This window comes from Piliocolobus tephrosceles, chromosome 6, assembly GCF_002776525.5.
Source record: "Piliocolobus tephrosceles isolate RC106 chromosome 6, ASM277652v3, whole genome shotgun sequence".
In the NCBI taxonomy this organism is placed as follows: Eukaryota; Metazoa; Chordata; class Mammalia; order Primates; family Cercopithecidae; genus Piliocolobus; species Piliocolobus tephrosceles.
The window spans coordinates 79003567-79026949 of NC_045439.1; the positions used below are offsets into that span (position 1 = coordinate 79003567).

General features: G+C 39.2%; 1 protein-coding gene across 1 annotated transcript in view; it reads left to right on the plus strand.

Moving 5' to 3' along the window:
• FBN1 (fibrillin 1) overlaps nucleotides 1-23383 on the plus strand; it is a 240448-nt gene that overhangs the window by 21088 nt on the left and 195977 nt on the right. Inside the window, exons 3-4 of the mRNA XM_023227212.3 lie at nucleotides 11495-11577; nucleotides 13756-13854. Of these exons, the coding sequence (XP_023082980.2) occupies nucleotides 11495-11577; nucleotides 13756-13854 (182 nt within the window). The remainder of the gene's footprint in view (nucleotides 1-11494; nucleotides 11578-13755; nucleotides 13855-23383) is intronic.

Here is a 23383-nt window from a genome sequence, read left to right on the forward strand (position 1 = left end):
TTTACCCAACCAACCAGACATGTGACGCCAGTAGGCCAGATACAGATGCCCTCCCTCGGAGAAGTGATCCAGTACACACTAGGACAGCCAGTTATTCAAATCATTGCCTTGAGAACATTGAGGAGTCCATTCTGCTGGTGTAGTTTTCTAAGCAGACAAACAGACTTTGTGTTCTTAGTGCTGCTTCATCCAGAGTTCCAGGAGCATGAAGTGAAGAGAGCTGACTTGCTGCACACATAATGTACCTTAAACATCTGTGCTTCTGGTCTTCATGGATCAATTGTCTAGTTTCCTGTAGAGTGCATCCCATGGCTTTTTGAGCTTTAAATTCTTTTTTTTTTTTAATGTACACATGCCACCTATAAAAGATTCCAATTGGATTTAAATTGACTGTCAGTCTAAAATGATGTCCCAGATCTGAGGAACTGCCTTTGCAGTTTCCTAATTTTGTTTCCTAAATTTGTTTCCTAATTTTCTTAGGCTGTGCGTGTGTGTGTGTGTGTGTGTGTGTGTGTGAGAGAGAGAGAGAGAGAGTGTGTGTTGGAGAGGACGTGTACATGGCCTTGAAAGGTGACAGCATTTTTGGACCTTAAGTTCTTGGGCTATTGCTTTCCATCAACACAAAATCTCCATGAAAAGCTGAGGGTACACAGCGAATAAAACTGTTGATGCAACACCTGTGTGCCTGTGTGCTGCCTATGCTGTGAGTTACTCCACTTAACAGTGGGAAAAGCCTTCATCCAAGCAGCACATCCAAAGATACCTTTCAAGGTCACTCTGTGGATTTTGTCATGATTGTCTATAGGAATTGGCCACATAAGGCTGGCTCCATCTATGACCTTGATCAGTTGCAGCAATCTGCCATCATAAAATACATGCCAACTTGTGAGCTGAAAACCTTCGTTTAGTTGCTTGTGGGATTTTTAGTTTTCTCTTTTGCCAAAGAAATAAATAGAATCAAATGTTTATATATGTGTGTTATTTGTCTACATTGATTTTGTATTTTCTCAAAGGAAAATATTGATTTATGAGTTATAAACATGGATAACTTCCCTGATGAGGATACATTAATGACTGGCATGTCAGTGAAATAAGGAACAAAACCACCATACATTTCTGTTTAACTGCCTATATAGCCTTTCAAAGACGTGTTAAATAGTCTTCCTTTAAATAGATAAATTTATAAGAAATAATTCTCTCTATTGCACAGATTTTAATGTTGGTGGCATTTTCCATCTGGCCTACTTTTGGTGCTGAGGAGATGATATTAATCTTTGTTAATTGTACTTTGTACTTACTAGTGCCTAAAGTCAATATTGTGTGCTTCTAAATAGACTACAGGATGGTCTAGGCATAATAGACATTGTTTCTGTGCTTGAAGAACAATGTATTACTCTGGGAGTAAAGGCGGTGGGTTGGACTTCAGGGATGAGATCTAGACAGGTAATTGTTTTAAATATATAACTACAGTATAACCTGTGTAGGTTTTTGAAGATATGTCTGGAATTGTGTTTGTAATGTGAAAGATGAATGGGATTCATCAGGGAACACTAAGGAAGGAGATGGAACTACATATTGAAATGAAAAGATGGAAGAGCTAATATAAAAATGGAGGAAGTGTCTGTTTTTTGTGTGTGTCCGCGATAGCAGTGCTTGCATGAGTGAGGGCTGAGATGGTGAAGAGGAGCTGAGTAGGAGGGTGGGAATTGAAGGTACAGGTAAAGGTAAGAGTGGACAGGTAGATTAGGCCTACCTGGTAGATATCTGAAACTAATAATGAGACGCTTAACATTATAGAGGGTGAAGGTCCATCTTTGGGTTGTAGGAGAATAGAAATAAGCATAGTGAATATGAAAAGATACTTAGCCATATTGTCCTAATGGAGTAGAGAGAAACTAGGAAGCCAGGAAAAAAGAACATGATATTAGTCCAACAATGAAATCACCGGGATTTGGACAAGGGATTTGCTAATGGAGTTGGAGAATTTAAGAGGAATTTCATCAGTGGGATGAAATAAAACTAGTGACTCCCCTTAGCAACCGGGAAACATCAAATCATAGCCCAGATAGTCCTCTTCTGAGCTTACCACGCATGCTGTGGCCAAAGGCCTTTGTTCTGGCCTCCCTGAGTTCCCCGGGCAGACCTTGATGTTCGTGCTTTCTCTGTTGTGTAGACACTCTTTGTACCTGTGTTCCTAGACTGTGAGATCCTCAAGAGCAAAGACTGTGTCTTAGTCACTTTTTAAATACAGCTGTTTTATTTGTAATTGCATTGGGACAGGATTATTATTATTTTACCTTAAAATAAACTTTTCCCTTTAGAACGGTTTTAGAGTTACAGAAAAATTGAGAGAGTTCCCATATACTCTGGACACTTTACTCTGTTGTTAGCATCTCATACTAGCATGGTATATTTTTTGTAATTAATGGACCAATTTTTTTTTTCTTTTTTTTTTTTTTTTTGAGACGGAGTCTCTTGCTCTGTGCCCAGGTTGGAGTACAGTGGCACAATCTCCGTTCACTGCAAGCTTCACCTCCTGGGTTCATACCATTCCCCTGCCTCAGCCTCCAGAGAAGCTGGGACTACGGGCACCGGCCACCACGCCTGGCTAATTTTTTTTTTTTTTTTTTTTTTTTTTTTTTTTTTAGTTTTAGTAGAGATGGGGTTTCACTGTGTTAGCCAGGATGGTCTCGATCTCCTGACCTTGTGATCGGCCTGCCTCAGCGTCCCAAAGTGTTGGGATTACAGGCGTGAGCCACCGTGCCCAGCCAATGAACCAATATTGATATGTAGTTAGTGATTAAAGGCCATTCCTTATTCAAATGTTCTGAGTTTTTACTTAATGGCCTTTTTATGTTCAGAATCCCATCTAGGATATCAGCCTGCATTTAGTAGTCATGTTTTCTTAGACATGACTCAGCTGTCACAGTTGTCAGACTTTCCTTGTTTTTAATGACATTGACAGTTTTTAGGAGGGCTGGTCAGATATTTTGCAGGATGGTCCTGAGTGGAATTATTTGATGTTTTTGTCATGATTAAACTGAAATTATGGGCTTTTGGGAAAAAGACCACAGAGGTAAAGTTCCATTTTTATCACATAATATTAAGGGTTTATAGTAGCAACATGATTTGTCATTGTTGCTGTAACCCTTCGTCGCCTGGCTGAGATAGGGTTTGTCAGGATTTTCCACTTTTTCCTCCCCTTTATACTGTACTCTTTGGAAGACAGTCAATATGTGTAGCTCACATGTAAGAAGTGGGGAGTTATGCTTCATGTTTTTGAAGGCCGAGCATCTATGAAATTATTTGAAAGTCTAAAGCACAGGAGATTTGTCTCTTCTCTCCCATTTATTTATTTCTTCAATCATTTATTTATCAGTATGGGCTTATGGATATTTATTTTTTACTTAGTGTTGTAATCCAATGCTACTTTTGTTATTTTGTTGCTCCCAAAGGGTTCTAGCTTTGGCCATTTGGACTTCTTTCATGTGGCTCCTGTGTCCCTTGCCACGCTCCCTTCAGTGTGGATGTTTGTTTAGCACTTCCTTATACTTTCTGTCACTGCAAGATGCTAGAGATTCCGCTTGTCTATTTCCTGCCAAGCCCTAGAATCATCTCCCAGGCGCCCTGATTCCTTTTATTGAATAATAGTATTAGCAATCAAGATCTAGGTATTAGGTATACTCATCTTGGTCAGTTTTATTTCTTAGCTAACACAGTGCCTAGCACATAATAGACTCTCATTAAATATTGCTGAATAGCCAGCAATAATGGAATGTTGAGTAACTGATGGTACAAATGACTCATGAAATATTATGTAGCTATCAAAAATGATCATTAGATTTATACAATAACATAAGTGAAAAAGTAACAGAAAATGAAGATTGTAATAACACTCATGCAAAACAAGCAGAGACTTGTGCAAAAAATGCTAACAAGAGGAACTAGATATGAATTTTGGCTCCCCCGTTTATTAACAGTGTGAATTTAGATGGATTAATCTCTATGGCTCAACTTCCTCACATTAATTGTAATGGAACAATAGTGATAAAAATAATGACTTATTTCATAGGAGTATTGTGGGGAGGTAAATGAGTGCTGTGGCTGAAATAGGGCAAGCACTCAATAGATAGGATTAATGTAGTGATTACTGTGAGGCTGGTGGAACTATGACGTTTTGTCTTTGTTTCCCAAATCCTCAATGCTATGTAGCATTACATACATCGTGGTCTCTTCATCTCTCTCCCCAGTCTTCCCCAGTCTTCTGTAAGGAATGTCTGGAACTGGATCGTTTCAGCCATGGTAGTCTCACTCTCTCTTCCTAGGAATTCCCGTAGTGCTTCCTATTTGAAATGATTGCTCAGTAATGTTTTTATGTTGCCTGGGGTTCATCACTCCCTTTTATACATTCATGCTCCTCCAGTCCCCCGACCATGGCTCCCAGGAAAGGGACAGCTTGAGTCCCTCTCATGAGCCCTTCAGCACACAACCAAGTGTATCTCAATAGGTTAGTTTAATTTGTAAAACATGATTTGGCAATCATATAGGCCGAAGCATGTAGAGTATCCAGAATTCAATAAATGTTAGCTCTTTTTCTGTTTGTTTTGTTTCATTTTTTTAACTTTTATTTTAGGCTCAGGGGTACATGTGCAGGTTTGTTATACAGGTAAACTCGTGTCATGATTGTTTGAGGTACAAATTATATCAATTTGTTTCTTAATCATATTTTATTTCCATAGTCACAAAAGAACAAAAAAAAATAAAATAAAAAAAACTTTGGGTTGGTAAAAAAAAAATTGTTGAACAGCTTTGTGCTTGTGGGCAAGGCAAATAGTCCTGATGTATCTGATTGTGGACCTGGCAGTGAACTTACTGGCTACACAGGAAGAGGAGCTATTGATCTTGGATAAATTGAGTTTGAGATGGTAACAAAACATTTAATTCTAAATGCCCTCAAAACAGGAACTAAAGAGAGAAGAAAAGAGACAGAGTGGAAGAAAGGGAGATAGGGAAGGGGAGATGAGGAAGGGAGGGAGAGAAAGAGGGAGAGAGAAACAGATGGACCATGGCTTGGGAGGAAAAGGTAATGGAGTCACCAATCTACTGGTGATGGAGAAGGCAAGAAGGGGATAAAGCTCTTGAAAACCAGTATAAAATCTATTATTCGTTCTGTTCCTTTTCAGATTACTTTTGTCTTAAAAAAAAAATCCCCAACTGCTCGAAGTAGGTTAGAGTGGTTGGCTGGCTTGCATCCTCAAAGGAGGAAGCCACAATTGCCCGCATCCCAAGCAATGTCGACACAGACAATCCAGAAAAGAGTCTCTGGGTCTACAGCAGCAGTCTCCAGCCTTTTTGGTACCAGGGTCTCGTTTCGTGGAAGATAGCTTTTCCATGGACCAGGGGTGCCAGGGGGATGGTTTCAGGATGATTCAAGCTCATTACATTTATTGTGCACTTCATTTCCTTTACTATTACATTGTAATACATTATGAAGTAATTATACAACTCACCATAACGTAGAATCAATGGGAGCCTTGAGCTTGTTTTCCTGGAACTAGATGGTCCCAGATGGGAGTAATAGGAGACAGTGACAGATCATCAGGCATCAGATTCTCATAGGAGTGGACGACCTAGATCCCTCCCACGTGCAGTTCACAATAAGGTTTGCACTCCTATGAGAATCTAATGCTGTCCCTGATCTGACAGGAGGTGGAGTTCAGGGGTAATGAGAGTGATGGGGAGCAGCTGTAAATACAGAGGAAGCTTCACTTGCTTGCCTGCCACTTACCTCCTGCTGTGTGGCCCAGTTCCTAACAGGACATGGACTGGTCTGTGGCCCAGAGGTTGGGGACCCCAGGCTAGAGAGCCAAGCTGAAACTTAGGGAAGTCACGGAAGCTGTTCTCATTACCAGGGTTTGAAGTTTTGTTACCCAGGTTGCATTGTGACTGGCAGATAGACTGGAACAGTCACATGAGGTATTCAAGTCACTGCTGGGAGACTTGACCTCTGACTTCAGTGAAGAGGGCCAGAATAAAGGCACTAAAATAAAGAGGGGGAGTATTTGCAAGGTTTGTCAGAGTAGCGTAGGCCCCTTCATCAGACGGTACTCATGATGTTTTTTCTTTTTTTATCTTGATAAGAAAATTATCAAAGAGCAAATCAAATCATGATGTGTAGTTCACAATACAGGCAGCTCATTTGTGTATTGTAATTGTTCCATGATCTATCACATTTTTTATAGTGGAAGTTATTTTAACCTTGGAACAGTAGGATGTTAAGATATTAACATGGGACACATTACGTGGGCAGGTGGGTGTCCTTTGTTATGTGAGGGCATTTACCTTTTGATGCCCCTCCAGATTTACACTTAGGGGCTAAATCATGATTTTTTCCCTTAAAGGTTAAAAAAAAAAAGCAGTTAATGGAGCAGGTCAGCCTCATTAGCCATTACCTAGTACTTAGTGTTCTCCTTGCGCAAGAGTTTAATCACTAACATACATGTTGAGAAACTAACATATATGAAATAAGAGCCTCCTGACCTTGTTTTTATTACCTTAACCTTTTCTGAGAAGGAGTTTGCACTTTGCATAGGAAACAGAAAGGCTATCTTGCTGTAAGAGGCCAAATTGCAGAAATGGGCTCTGGCTAAGGAATGTGGACACACTGCAGACATCTTGCACAGAGGCCAAGTCTTGCAATGATGTGGTCAGACGTGGTAGAGGCCAGCTGTTTGCTCCGTTGAGAGAGGCTTTTGCCAGTCTACAGGATCTCTGAGGGCTGTGTTTAACTGAATCCAAATATCAAACCTGCTGAGACTCACTCATGCCCCCGGGTGTTTGGAGTTGGGTTCTTGTAAAGCACAATATTGAAAGTAACTGGTAAAAGAAATTACAGATAAAGACTTAGCTATTTTTAAAAAAGTAACATACAGTGGTGAAGTGGAATATAAATATATTTTCCCCCTTTCCCCTATAGACTATTGGAATACAGGTAAAAACAATTTATGCTGGCTGGGTGTGGTGCCTCACACCTGTAATCCCAGCACTTTGGGAGACAGAGGTGGGCAGATCACGAGGTCAGGAATTTGAGACCAGCCTGGCCAGTATGGTGAAACCCCCGTCTCTACTAAAAATACAAAAATTAACTGGGCATGGTGGCACGTGCCTGTAAGTCCCAGCTACTTGGGAGGCTGAGGCAGAAGAATCTATTGAACCCAGGAGGTGGAGGTTGCAGTGAGCCGAAAACCCACCCCCTCCCCCCCACCCGGGGTAAAAGAAAAAAACTCTGTCCAAAAAAAAAAAAAAAAAAAAAAACAAAAACAAAAAAGCAAAAAACCCACAAAAACAGTTTATGCTATGCTTTATCCTTGGTCTATTGATGGACATTCTGTGATTTGTGTTACTTATGTCACCATGAATGCTACTGGATGAAATATTATCTTGTCCTCTAAGTACACCTTTGACTTAACATAGGGTTAGGAGAATGTACTCTAGAGTAAGGCTTCTTGAGTTCAGATCTCCATTACACACGTCTAAGCTATGGGACCTTGGCCAGGTTGTTTAAACTTCTTAAGCAATAGTTTTTTTTTTTTTTTTTTTTTTTTTTTTTTTGGTGTTAAACATTATAACAATAAAAATTACCTGGAAGAGTTGCTATGAGGATGAAATAAAATAATGTATCTTTAGCACTTAGCAAAGAGTTCTTTCCCCTTTGAATTTTAATTTTTAAAAATTTGTTGAATGTTGTTGCTACTTGCACAGAGCTTTAACTCTGACTTTGTGTGTTTGTGTTGGAGTAATGGGGTTTGGTGGGGATAGCTGACGAGGTGAAAAGAGAAAGTGGTATGGATGCTATACTTTCATTGACCCTGAAGAGTAACTGTATTAAAGATTTACCTTCCCATTACAAGCATTTTGTATTGAAACTTTATAACTAAATATTTTATTATGGAAATAATCCAGTATGTCTGCTTTAGAGTTTACATGTTTTAGTTCTTTCCATCTTCAATAAGACATTCATTTATTTCCAGAATCAGAGCTGTTTTTTTTTTCTGTGTGTAAGTAGAACAAATGTCACACAGCTTGTTTGAACGAGTTCTATTAGTTTGCAGTGTCTCAAGACCAAAAGCAGCAGAGGAGAAATTTTATGTTTCTAATACTTTGCATTGAGCCATACCACATAGCATTTAGAATGATTTAAGAATGGATGGCAACACAATTAAAACAATCATTGTCATTTGAAGGTATTGGTTGAAATAACTGAAATTATGTAACATATTACTTGTGAATGATAAAGTTTTAAACTTCATAGAAAGTCAGAAGATGCAAATAAAATAAGTCCAGTCCAAAATTATTAAGAACCTTAAGAAATACAGTGAAATGAAAATGTGATGCATTAGTGAAAGGGAATGGTGAATGAATGAAACAAGAAGTATCCTGTTTCAAAGATAAGATGTTCATATTCAAAAGTAGAGTTATTGCTTTAAGTGAAAGATGATGATGGAAATAGAAGAGCATATATTTTAAAATGAACAGTTGTGGATGAATATTAGATAAGAAAGCAAGAGAACTCTGTCTCTGCTTCCCCAGGTTCTCATCTCTTAAGGTAACTAGGTTGAAACATTTCTGGTTTTTGTTCTTCTCATATCCATCTCCATAACACCATCTACCATGTTTGTACCTCTGTATCTAGATTTAAACAGTACCCATTGGTTTCTTGCTTTGAAAGACGGGGACTTAGTTCACTAAAGTATCTGTACCCTTTTTCTCTCTTCTTCTTCACAACTTTTAAATATAGCTGTAGTATAACTTTTCTTTATTGGTTATTTGAAAACACAGTGTAATATATAGAAGACTCTGTTTCTAGGATCAGCTGCTTTATTGACTGCCACACTTTCCCTCCCAAATTGTTTCCTGAGGTATGTCATCTGTCCCATTACTTTTACCCTTGTGAAGGTTTACAACATTTACATTTTCTTTTGTAACTATAGTAAATTGTAAAATCTTCCATGTTTTGGCTGTAGATTGATTCTAAACATTAAAGAAAGAATGTTTATATTATCGTGCTTTTTCAAATACCTTGGAAAATCCTTAGAATATTTTGCTTTGTAGGACTGAAATAGTTATTCTGGACCTTTGTTTCTGAGCTTCTTCATCTTGTATATGTGTTACGACATACGCATTTTTGACAGACACTATGTCTGTGACATACTATGTCAGACAATGTATGATTGTAGTTTAAAAAAAAAAAAATTATGTCAACCACAGGACACCCTGCAAAGGCTCAGGGGTGCTCTGACGCTATTCCAGGATTTGGTAGGGATTGGACTATCTCAACAGAGCTGTTCTAATGGGCTGTTGCCGGAGAAGGTTTGAGGTGGTTGACTTTGACCTGGATTGTCATTTCAAATCGAGAGAACTTTTATAATAAAAGTTTGGAAGGCTGAGTGTTCCCCTCTACCCCAGCTGTCTACCCTGACTTCGTCTCTCATTTTCCTTTCTGAGAATTTGAATTTCCCCAGGAACTTCTGGACACTGAAGTTTCAGGCATTAGTTTGTCATGGAGGGACAAAGGGTTGAGAGCCTTTGACTTAAAATTCTCTGTAACATCTTTCTTCCTTTATTCCTTAGGGTTCCATTGGTTGAGTAACCTAGGTCAGAAGATGATTCCATCAGGATGATAATGCTGCATTGTATGTTCATTGTCTTTTTCATATATGAAGCTTTCATGTCCATTATTTGACATATATACACACAAGGGAGACATTTCATTATGCCATTGTACCCAGAAATATACTGAGCTCAAACAGCCTCTAGCATCATGCACATATTTCGCCTCTATCCAATCATTTCCTCTGTATCCTCAGAGAAGGCCTGGGCTGCTGGGTATGGAGTTAGGGCCCTTTACTTGGCTCCTCCAGCTTTCTTCCTAATTCCCTTTCTGACCTTGGCATTTGTCAGTGTGAAGTATGCGTGGTGCCCTCCAGGGTGTTCCAGATTTTCTGGAGAAACAAAAGAGGTAAACGACATAGCAAAGACCTTACTTTGGTTCCCAAACCGGCATGATGTTGAAGTAGTGAGTTCAGGGGAAATGTGGGAGGGCTCTGTACTGTTTCATGTGGTCTCCATATACAAAGAGGATGTGGGAGTACACCCTAACTGAAAACACAGTTTAGCTATACAGTTGTTTTTAAAGGTTTATGCTTTTGGGGTTACAGTGTTTATACCTGTAAGCTTTGGAATTGCTCCTAGTTTGTGTGAAATTGATTGCAAAACATTTGACCTTCCTTATTAGCCCCAATCACCAGCAAGTAGCATCAGTGCTTAGGCCCTCAACAGGTGGCAAAGTAAAACTAATGGTTGCTTCTAGATCTCTGTGTATTATAGTCTCTGTCTTAGACAGTTTCCACTGTAGAAGTCACTGGATCCTTACTCTGTTGCTCCCTGAAATTGTTAAATGTGGATCATCTGGATTCTGAATGGAGTTTCTGTTCCAGGACATGTGATGAACTGTCTGTAAACAAGAAACCCAGAGTGACACTGATTTTATTTTCTTGTAACTGCTGGTATCAAGTGTGTTTCCAAACTTTTTTTTTTTTTTTTAGATAGAGTCTTACTTTGTCGCCCAGGCTGGAGTGTAGTGGTGCGATCTTAGCTCACTGCAGACTCCGCCTCCCGGATTCAAGCGATTCTCGTGCCTCAGCCCCCTAGGTAGCTGGGAATATAGGCACATGCCAGCACACCAAGCTAATTTTTGTGTTTTTGGTAGAGATGGGGTTTCATCATGTTGGCCAGGCTGGTCTTAAACTCCTGACCTCAAGTGACCTGCCCGCCTCGGCTTCCAAAGTGCTGGGATTACAGGCGTGAGCCACCGCACCTGGCCTGCTTCCAAATTTTTGCTAAATAAATATTTACATGTTTTGGCCTTTATTTTTTCTCACTCATGTCAGAGTTTGCATTCCTGTAATTTTAGTGAAAGGAAGAATGTGTAAAATTATAGAGGTGAGATGGGCCATGGGAGGGGAAAATATATATATGTGTGTGTATATATATATGTATATGTATATGTGTATATATATGTGTGTGTGTATATATGTGGCTTCAAAGAGTAGAAATGTAAAGTCTTACATGCGTGAGATTTTATTACAATCTTTCTTAACCATATCGGTAAGAAATTTATTGTGTAAGTTTACTGTCTAATTTAAGACTTGAATGGCTTCATAAATTGTGACAGAATGTGCTACATTTTGTAGCTCTGGTTTTTATTTCCCCGATGGGCCAATGCATAGGTGATATTAAGTGATGTCCCTGTTAATATCACTATGTTAGTGTCCTAAGCTACCAACCCAGCATTGAGTCTCATGAGTTTGCTTTATCTGTCTGCCAGGATTCATCTTGCTTTTATAACTCAGGGATTTTTTTTTCCTTTTATTTGGCCATCTATTCCTCTTCTTCTTCTTTTTTTAAATATGGAATTCTTCTGGTTTTGTTTTAGACCCAATGTCTGTGGATCACGTTATAATGCTTACTGTTGCCCTGGATGGAAAACCTTACCTGGCGGAAATCAGTGTATTGTCCGTAAGTAAATAGAACACCTGTCATTCTGCATGTCCTTCTTTTGTTGTGTTGGTTGCATGGGGAGCCTTAGAATGTGGCCCTTTGTAACTGTACTATTAATCTGTTTATAGTAGAGCCTTCCAGCTTTAAGACTTTTCTACCTTTCCAGTTTGGGAAATACATCAACTTAGTCAAACCCCTCTCAAAGTTTAGTCACAGGGATACTTTGCTTGAGGTTGTGTCATTTACATATGTTGTGCCTGGCTACATAGACTAATTACTTTGATGGGAGTTTGAATGAAAGAGTCTTATTGCTGGTTTTCCTATTGTAATTTCTAACTTTGCTGGCCACCCACGGGCCTAACCAAACCCTGTACATTGAATTTGGGTGATTGAGGGGCCAAGAGCAGACTTGACTCCTAGATAGAAGGGAAAGGGAGGAGATAGAGCACCAGGCAAAGATCAGTGGCAAGACTAAGAAATATTTCAAATGATAACAGAGGTTCCTCTATTGATTTCTGCTGGCAAGGCCAACCTCCAGATATCCCCAATATCCCACAAATGTTGAGTGACAAATCACATGCCAGACAAGGTGTTATTTAATGGAGACACCAAAGTCAAATTTAGTCATGATGTCTGCCCTTCATGAGCTTTTACAGTTGTTGTACCTGTGAAATAATGTCCAGTTTTCAGAAAACTCCATTAGTATAATGGAGAAATTTAGAGCTGAAGGGACATTAAAGAATCACTTAGTTCACCTTCTCACTTGACTGACAGTGGTCAGTGGAGAATAGACTATATTGGCCAATATTTGCTTCACGACCTGAAAAAGCTTAACTCTTTCTCAATTATTGATTTTGACCAGAAAGCATCTCCTTTATTTGGCACACTATGGTTTAAGACCAAAATTGGATCACTAAAAGAGAAATATAATGGTATTTGGGTTTTCTCAATGAACTTTATAATAGAACCCTTTCCTCGCCTTCTGTAGAGTTCTCTGAGAAATGATGTCTCCAGGTATTTAAATAAATGTTTATTGGATCCTTTGACAGTTTGTTTCTTAGCCATTTCCGGTTTCCATCCTAAACTCTTTGGATGTTTGAATGCACTTTCTATCAAGTGTACTCTTTTAGCTTTGCATATCATGTGTGCACTTGCAAGGCTGTGCAGGAGCTTGAGGAAAAGATCATGCCTGTCATGACAAAAAGTAATGACCAAGTCCTAGTCTGCTGATAAATGTAAATCATATGCCATTTAAACTTACTGTTGTGGCCACTAGCAGAGCATTTGGTACCAGCATGATATTAGTCTCTGGGTGGTGTGCAAATGTTAATATTTCTCTAAAGGATGAATGGCTTCCTGACTGCAGAATCAGTACTCTGGCAGTAGATTCCAGTGTTCTTCTCTCAGACTGTTGATGGAATTCAGAACAGGATAAAAATTAAACAATAAACATTTACAATAGGCTGGGCACGGTGGGTCATGCCTGTAATCCCAGCATTCTGGGAGGCCGAGGCAGGCAGATCACGAGGTCAGGAGATCTAGATCATCCTAGCTAATACGGTGAAACCCCATCTCTACTAAAAATATAAAAAAATCAGCTGGGCGTGGTGGCACGTGCCTGTAGTCCCAGCTACTCGGGAGGCTGAGGCAGGAGAATGGCGTGAACCCAGGAGGCAGAGCTTGCAATGAACCGAGATCGCACCACGGCACTCCAGCCTGGGCGACAGAGCGAGACTCAGTCTCAAAAAAACAAAACAAAACAAAACAAGAAAACATTTACAATAAAATTGGCTCCCAAAAGTAATAATGTAATTTTTATATCATTAAATCTTAGAGTTAATATATTTCTTATGATCATATAAATATGTTTAGGTGCAGAATTTTAATTTGTTTGTTTGGTTTTCTCGTCATAGCATGTTCTGGGCTTTTGATGGATTCAGTGCTGTGGACTAAGCAAAGAGAGGTTGAGAACCACCGTTATTGGATAAAGGAGTTGTGGATTTTAAAGCCAGAGTTTATTTAATTCAATAGACTTGTTTTGAAAATGAGTATAGCTGAGGCTTAAGGTCATATAAGTCATGATAGCAAAGTTCATGAGGGACCTGAGAACCCAGGTTTCCTCATTTGAGGATCGGTCCCCTATAACAAATCGTGTTCTAAATCCATGTGCTAACAGGCCTCTGGTTTTATTCACAGCCATTTGCCGGCATTCCTGTGGGGATGGATTTTGTTCGAGGCCAAATATGTGCACTTGCCCATCTGGTCAGATAGCTCCTTCCTGTGGCTCCAGATCCAGTAAGTCTAACATGTCATTATATATAATATTATTTTATGTGGTTACACCCCATTTTCTCCTAAATTTGATTTTGGCTTTCCTCCTTCCTGCAATACATTTTTTCACTAGAACATCTGCCTTCTCTGTTCTGCCCAAAATACTTGGAAAGGCTTTCCTTCATCTGGCCTCTCATTTCCCTTCTTTACTCTTTATAGGAAAATTACCTATGGGGCATAGTTACTGTGAATAGGATAAGCTTATGGCCTTTTATGTAGGTATTGCCTTATTCATCTTTGTATCTCCAATGTAAACACCATAAAAGGTGCTCAATGAAATGGCTGTTTAATGAACGTTTTTGGCTCAAGAAATCTAGGCATTCTTCCTTGTGGTACTGAAATATGAATCTGATTAAAAACTTATTTAAGCCTCAAGACCCCTGCTTTACAAGAAGAAAATGTAAGAAGTCATCATGGAAGTTTCTGGGGGTGATTTATAATGAAGCATAAACATATTTTTCCTTTCAGAATTTTGCCACCTTCTGTGATGCCAGAAGAATATCCACAGTTCATTCTTCAGAGCCTTTGCTTGCTTGTTCTATTGTTTTTCTTTTGGGGGTTTGGGCAAGTGAGTCATAATTGGTTGTTTAAAAAGCTAAAGTTCTAGTTTGTGTAAACAGCCCCTCAAAACTTTGACCGTCCCCATGGCAAAAGACGTAGGTCCCTTTTCCATTTCTTTTTTTTTTTTTTCCTGGTGAGAAAATGCATCCCCCTTGTTGTGTGTCCTATTTTGACAGAGTTTTAAAGAGAAACATTGTGGAATAAGTGCATTCTCTTTTGTTTACTGCAAGTAGAGACTTCAGTGTGTCAAGGCTCATTACCTGTTAAGAGTTTGAACATTTGAGTGTGTCTCTCACAAGCCAATTAACAGGTTAAGGCAAGTTGTCCTGTGTAGCACTCTTGGTGCCCTCTCGCCTCCCTTGGCTTCATGGGTGAACACGGGGGACTCTGCCTGAGAGCTTTGTATACTTTTCTGGCCAGAGAGCATGCCAGGTCTGCATGCAGGGCAAGCTGGAAGTGCTGGGGGTTAGTGGACCTAGAAGTGACTTTTAACCAACAACAGATGGAGAGTGGTTGGATAAGTGCCTCAGCTTCCTTGCCTCTCAGTTTGGATAACCGTGAGGTTCACTCTGCACTGTCTCCTGAAGTTCCCCAGTGGACTGAGCCCTCGCTGTTCACAGTGATAATAGATTTGATAATGTACTGTATTAGCTTCCTTCTCTTTTTGTCTCACTTTCGCACTCTCCTACGAGTGTTTCCTAGAATTACTTTCAGAACAAACTACTTCCATTTAAATTATTGTCTCAGAATCTGCTCCTGGTGGAGCCCACACAATAACAGCCACCTTTTACTAAATACAGCCAGTTACAATTGGGATAGAAACTCCCCTATGGGCTGGGACTCTTGCTTATTGCACTGAATGTAGCATAGTTTTCCTTGATCTCAGCTTGGTGTCAAACGTGCATCTTCCAAGTAATAGCAGGTTCATTCTACATAGCAAGAGCCCCTGAACTGGAGGAATAGAACGAGGCAGAGAAGCCAACTGGCAGAACATCTGGGAACATGCGGGACATCTCCATCTCTATAAGGGTGACTTCCAGGCTGCTGCTGAGGCATAAGCATCTCAGGGTTGGAAAAGAAATGCAGTTATAAAGTTGGGAATAGACCCCATCTCTCAGATTGGTTCCTGAAACAGCTAATATTGCACTCCTCTGGAGGAAGAAATATAGCCAGATGGCAAAACTGGGTATTAAGCTGGGAAGGTCTTCAATGATAGTGTGAACTGATAATGACTTCTCTATCGAGTAGAAATCATGAGATGTGGAGATAGGATGTTAATAAGACCAGACGGAAAAGCCATGGTCCTGGTAGAGTCCAAGTTAACTGTGGGATGTGACGAGTATAGTAGTAAGGTCCTGAGGCCAGATTTAGTCTAGAGACTAAAATCCAAGACTGTGGGTGGTGCTTTCTGAGAAAGTCTGAGTCATATCTATGGTACCTGGACATTGGACAAACTCCCCAAGTAGCTTGTGGATGAGGGTAGTATAAGGAGGAGGTTCTGGTTTCAACAGGATCTTTGGGGGTACTTGAAATCTTTAAAATTGTTGACTTTGATTCTCTCTGCACTAATATTGTCTAAACGACTTGCAAAATTAAAGATGGCAAAATATTTTAAATTAAAGGTAGCTGGGGATGATCATAATTCATTTCTCATCTTTTGGAGTGATGTTCTAGGGAACGGCTGCACCATTCCAAAGAACATCCTGATCACTTTGCTAACTTTCCTCCTAATAGAAGGACAATTCTACTCAGTGAAATGTTTGCATTCACTACATGTGATTCTACTAAAAAGGGTCAATTTAGATCACTGCACCAATTTTTCTTATGAAAAATTTTGTACTTGTTATGTGATAGGGATCAAGGAGGTCTAGGCAAGTCATGGGACCTCAGAGAGCCTTAGTTTTCCCACTTGAATATGAACAAAATGGAAGAAGTGTTGTTCTTTCAGGTGGATTTTGACTTGAGTGTCCTGTGACTCTGAGAATAGAAAATGATCTCTTAGTGACCTGAATGAGAGATTGCATTTCCAGAATGTTCAAAGTACCAGCCAGTGATTCTCTTGGACAACAGGAAGTTGTGGCTTTCCTTAGTGTTGGTGGAACTCTTGACACTCGTCATTCAGCACCAGGGCAAAAAGAATGATTAGCTAGACAGGGTCAAAACAGTAATTTTTCTAGACTTTAATTCCAGCCCTCTTTAGGACTGTTCTTTACTGTGTCAGTCTCTGAGGCTGGAGATGGATTTTGAGCAATCCTAATTGTCATAAAGACCTATCATGGTTTACTGATGTATGAATTTACTCATTCTTCTAATATGTGTATACACACATACAAATATATAGTAGCTTGTAACACTGGGATTAATAAACTCTATAACTTTATATATATATTAGTCAGTTTGGGCTGCTATAACAAAATACTATAGACTGGGTAATTTATAAACAACAAAAATGTATTTTTTTACAGTTCTAGAGGCTGGGAAGTCCAAGATCAAGAGGCCAGCAGATTACATGTCTGGTGAAGTCCTGTTCCTCCCAGATGGTGCTTTCTGTGTGTCCTTACATGGCAGAGGGGGCAAACATGTCTCTCAGGCCTTTTTTTTTTTTATAAGGATACTAATCCTTTCATGAGGACTCTGCCTGCATGACTTAATCACCTTCCCAAAGGCCCAACTGCTCCCTACTCTCCCATTAGGGACTAAGTTTCAACATATAAATTTTGTGGAGACACAAACATATTGTATGTATACATATGTTATTGTCTAATTATATATATAATTATATATGATACATTATAAAAGTTATTTCCTGTAGTTCATATTTTATAATTTTGTATTTTCTATTTTGTAATTCCTATAGTTTGTACTTTGTAATTTTGGAATCTTCTCATTCTGTTTTACTCTCTACACTTTTTTAAAGAATGCTAAAAATTAAACTTCTTATTTTGAGATAATTGTAGATTTGCAAACAGTTGTCTTAATCTGTTTTCTGCTGCTGTAACAGTATACCACAGACTGGATAACTTATAAACAACAAAAGTTTATTTGGCTCATGGTTCTGGAGGCTGGGAAGTCCAGAGCATGACACCAATGTCTATTGAGAGCCATCCCATGGTGGAAGGCATCACATGGGGAGCAAGTACGAGAGACAGACAGAAAATGCGCTGAACTCCCGACATAACCAACCCACTCCCTAGATAATGGCGTAAATCCATTTATGAGGGCAAAGCCCTCATGACCTTATCACATCTTAAAGGTTCCACCTCTTAATACCATCACAATGATAGTTAATTTTCAACATGAGTTTTGAAAGGAACATTCCAACTATGGCATTTGTAAGAAATAATTCAGAAATATCCCGGGTATTCTTTATTTAGTTTTCCCCATGTTGACATCTTGCAAGACTATAGTACAACAGCACAACCAGGATATCACAGAATTGATACAGTCAAGATACAGAACGTTTCCATCACCACAAAGAGCGCTCATGTTATGCTTTTATTGTCATTTTCTTCCCAACCTAATTCTGTCTTTAATTCTGACAACCACTAATCTATTCTGCATTTCTATAATTTTATCATTTCACAAATGTTATATAAATGGAATCGCATAGTATATAACCTTTAGGAAGTGGCTTTTTTCGCTCATCAGGATTCTCTGGAGAGTCATCTAGGTTGTTGCAGTGTCAATAGTTTGTTATTTTTGATTGCTGAGTAGTAGTACATGCTACGGATGTACTACAAGTTAGTTTGGCCATTCATCTATTGAAGGGCATCTGAATTGTCATCATTTTTTTTCTTTATTATTTGAACTAAGCTGCTATGAACATTTGTGTACAAGGTTGTGGTGTGAACACAAATCTTGTGTTCTCTGGAATAAATGCTCAGAAACGCAATTTCTAGGTTGTGTGATAGTTTCATGTTTAGCATTTTAAGAACTATTAAACTGTTTTTGGAATCGCTGTATGTACCATTTTGCATTCTCACCAGCAATGTATGAATAACCCAGTTTCTCTGCATCCTTACCAGCTTTTTGTGTTATCTTTATTTTTAATTTTAGCTATTCTGATTGCTGTGTAGTCATCTCTTACTGTGGTTTCAATTTGCATTTCCCTACTGGATAATGATGTCAAACATCTTTTTATGTGCTTATTGCCACCTGTATATCTTTTTCAGCGAAAAGTTTCTTTATGTCTTTTGTCTAGCTTCTTATTTTTAATCAAAAAAAATATTTTTAGATGGGGTCTTACTCTGTCACCTAGGTTGGAGTACAGTGGCACGATCTCGGCTCACTGCAGCCTCCGTCTCCCAGGCTCAAGTTATCCTCCCACCTCAGCCCCCTGAGTAGCTGGGACCACAGGGGCGCACCACCATGCCCCACTAAGTTTTTTGTATTTTTGGTAGAGACAGAGTTTTTCCATGTTGCCCAGGCTGGTCTTGAACTCCTGAGCTCAAGCAATCTGCATGCCTTAGCCTCCCAAAGTATTGGTATTACAGGCATGAGCCACTGTGCCTGGCCTCTTTTGTCCAGATGCTAATTGAATTGTTTATTATTTCATTATTGAGTTTTGAGAATTCTTTATATACTCTAAATACTAGCTGTTTGTCAGATAATGTGATTTGCAGGCATTTTATCACACTCTGTAGCTTACTTTCTAATATTTTTAATGGGATCTTTCATAGAGCAAATGTTTTCAAATTTGACTAAGTCTAATTTATCAGTTTTCCCTTTACTGGGTCATGCTTTCATTGACGAGTCTAGGAATGCTTTGTCTACTCCTAGATTGTGAAGATTTTCTCCACCTTTTTTCTACTAGTTTCATAGTTTTATTTTTATTTACTTATTCTTTGAGACAAGGTCTTGCTTTGTCACCCAGGATGGGTAGACAGATTTTTCCCACTATATCCTTTTTTGTTTTAGCTATTCTAGTTCTTTTCTGTAAAAACTGTAGATTAATCTTGTCTATATTTACAAAACCTTTTAGGATTTTGATAGGAATTGCATCAAACCTGTATATCAATTTGGGGCCCCTTACACTTTTCAAACCCCTTATACTTTGATCATATTTTCTCATTTAATTGACTTCAGTTCAATGAGAGTGTTAGCAGAACCGGTCACAGACAAAACCTCTCGGACACTGGTTTTACGAAGGAAGGGGCTTTAATCAGCTGGGAGCAAGAGTTTGGGGCATTTGTAATCCCAATGCAAATCTGAGCTCTAAGGGTGTAAGAAGGCCAGCAGAACAATTCTAGACCAGTGTGTTAGCAAGTTTGAGGGAGTGCGGTACAACCAAATCCTGAAAGTGTGGGGACATTCAGAGCAAGGGAAGGTGCTGCTACAGCTAGTCTGGAAGAAGTCCTGCTTGAAAAAGCTTTCCGGGAATGGTGGGATTTATATGGACTGGGAGGAGAAACATGCATGGAATCTACTCAGACTTGTCCTTAGAAATGGTTGAACTCTTTCTTTCTAGACCGCCCTTAATGGAAGCACCTTTATCACTGCTGTCATTTAACTTGTTCTTCTCTGCAGCTTTTCCAGCTTGGCTAGATTTTTGTTTGTTTGTTTGTTTGTTTGTTTGAGAATTTTAGTGAAGCTTCTCTTCCAAGCTGTGTGTCTTTAGGCATCCCCAGACATCTCTTCACTTAAGGGAAATGCCATTGCTGTTATCTCTCTAAATGAAAATTGTTTTTATCCTGCAGTGACTCTGATTGTCCCTGTGGACTGTTGTCTCAGGTGTAGAGTCCAGAAGTTAGTCTGGCTGTTTAATTTGTCTGTCTGTGCTTTTCCTAGTACCTAAATTAAAATCACATGTTCATCATACAAATGCTTATGTGCAAATTGCTCCCAGTGTTCTTTCTGCCAGTTGTGCCTGCCAAGATGATGGCAGGTCTTTAGAATCGTTCCAAACATAATGCATCCCAAAGAAAATCATTACCTGAGGTATTTAGATCCAAGTGCCAGCCCTGCCTCTCTCGCATTCCCATAGCGTGCTCACATTGTTCTCTTATGATGAATCATTTAAGAACTAATCTGTACTGGGCTGTAATTAGAGAAAATTTCTTCTGTTCTTTCTGGCCAATGCTGGCAAATGAAAGACGTTCAGTAAGTCACTGTTGAATGATTGAAATGACTGACGTCTGATATGAACACAAAATTAATTTGGGATCTTTTATGGATATGGGGAAATGGCAGCATTTTCTGTTAGCTCTGGGATATTGAACCTTACATGAAACCTTTTATGGCTGTCTGCTCATCTTCAAGGGCAGGTCCTCACTGGGGCTGTAGGACTCTCAGGGTTCACTGCATATGGCAGGATCAGTGCACTCTGATTCCCCTAGTATTTTCAATTTCTAGTAAAATCTTAACACAGATTGAGTTTAGGAATATCTTCTGACTTGGGGTACTTATTGCATCCAGTAAAGAATATAGCATCATTATGGGTGTAGGAGGAACCCCTAGTTTTCAATTGGCTTTTTAAAGAGATGTAGAACTTGGTCTCCCAGTTATGATACATCGGGAATTCTTGTTCAAATCAGCGTAAATTTAGAATATGCATCAATGGCAGGACTCAATCCAAAATAAAACCAATTTGGGTATATATTCTCTGTAAACTGTTTCCTGTGTGTACAGTGAAACTGCCTATCTAGTTCCTTCACTTCCCCTCAGAAATCCTGAGCACCTTTATCAGAATGCTTTTTCCCCCTAAAGATCTAAGACTCACAACGGGTAAAAAGTTTCCCATGGTAAACACGGTGGCAAAGCAGGTGATTCGGAGCCTATTATCTGTGCTGAACCTGCCTCCTCCCGGCTTCCCCCAAGGATTCATGCATAGGGTTCCTTGATGTCTTCTTGTTTCACAAGTCTGAATGAGTGCTTTTGTTTTTTAAAGAAGAAAGAATATTTTATGCTGGAAAAGATTTGCCTGAAAGACAGAGTAAAAAATATATATCAGGGAGGTTTTTATTCTATTGCATTTAAATGTAAACTTATCATTCTTGCCAGAAAGAAGAATTCGTTCTGATTTTCAACTTGAACAAATAATGTAAAGTCACTATTTAAACTACTGTTAGCTTTTTAATCTCAGAGTAGTTAAATGGCTTTGTCGCTCATGTGGGAATGGAAATTAGCTCTTGGCATGAACTGCTTTAATTGAAATCAGTTTGAAGGCTGAGTTCCTATGCTGCTTGACAGATGACATCATTTCCTGTGCTTTTCCCAATCCTTACTGTTTTTCTAAGATAGGATGAAGCTAAGTTTAACTTCAAATTTTAAAGCAACTATACACCTTTTCCTGACCTACTTAGAATATTATTCAAAGTTTTCACTAAATCATTTTTTTCTTTGTATACTTATAGACAGCTTTTTAGTTAAAAAAGCATTTTGGCTGAGACGTTTTAATGGAATCATAAGAGCCTAAAATAACTGTTTTAATCACTTTCCGGGGTTGCTTGATTTCATTACTCCAACAAAGGAGTTATTTCTACTTTCATACATGGGGAAACAAAGATAAAAATATTTTTAATAGCAACCTACTTAGTAGGGCTGTATAACTGCTTCAGACGCAATGGACAACTTCGAAGTCTCAGTTTGGTCTTTGGGCATAGCTTTTGATGTCATCATCAGGCAGCATGATTTAGGTAAATAAAAATTAATTTAGCACAGTTTTATACAGCACTTACTTATAATCAAGGTGCTACTCTAGGCACTTAAGGGAATATTGCATAATTAATGCTCATGACACTCCCCACTCCTAAGAAGTTTTTAAACAAATGAGGTGTGGCAAAATAAGTAAAAATAGGCTGGATTATATAATATATGCTTCAAAAGAGAAATATAATTGGAAAGGAGAAAGGGCTCACATTTGGTTTGGGAGGTATCAGAAAAGATCAATGGAAAGAAGCAATATTTGAAATGGATTTTGGAGATAGATAGGATTTCAGGTTTTGGGGGAGAACTGTGTGTATGTTGTGTTGGGGTTTAGGGGTTAGGGGCAAGGAGACACAGACGCAGGTAAGGGAGGGGGTTCTACAGAGGGACTAGGACAAAGCAAGTGCCGGGTTTTTTGCATGACACATACTAGGCACTCAGAAATGTTTGTGAGTGAATGAATGACTGATAAGTAGATGAGGAGATGGAGCCGTAGGACATAGTAGGCATGTGCCAAGGAGCCCCGAAAGACACCTGGGGCTATGCTGAGGGGGCCGTGAATGCTGAGAGATGGAGGTGGCTCTAGTCAGTAGAAACAGGTCTTTGATGTTGTTTCAATGTGTGGCATGTTCTTGAAAAGGCAAATGCCTTTCAACTCGACTTAACTTCTTTGTGCTGTAAAAGGGTATAGAAGATACTGGGTTCTGCACTTTCCTTCCCTGTTGTCAGGCTGAGATTTGTGTAGCTCCTTATAAAAATTGTCCCTTTCTCCTGAAGTCAAGTAGCACTTTTCAATACCATGGCTGAGGATTCCTAACAAGGGGTAATGGACAGGGTGGCTGTTGGGAGGAATCTTCTATTTGCTCTGGAGAGAGGATTTGGCCCCTGTGCTTCAGGAAGAGTGAGCATAAACTGCAGATTTCTGCTTTTTTGTAGAAAGAAGATATTCTCTTCTCCTTAGCTAAAATTATTGAAACTTTTTCCCTGAGAATTTACTCCCACAACTTGGAAGACCAGACAGAATAAGCCAAACTCCAAAGCCCAACCCTGGCCTCCGTGTGTAAGCAGGTATCAACAAGGATTAGTGGTTAATTCAATCAAGCTTTGGACTAGGAAATAGCCTAGGATTTTGAAAGTGCTATTAACATTCCTAAATTACTGACCTAGAGACAGCCTGAACACTGGAGAAATGAGAGCACTTGCCTGCGCTGTTGTCATTGCTCACTATGAGCCCGCGGCTGTCTTTTACTCCAGCCTCTCTGAGTGTCTCATTGTCTAGAGTCTAAGG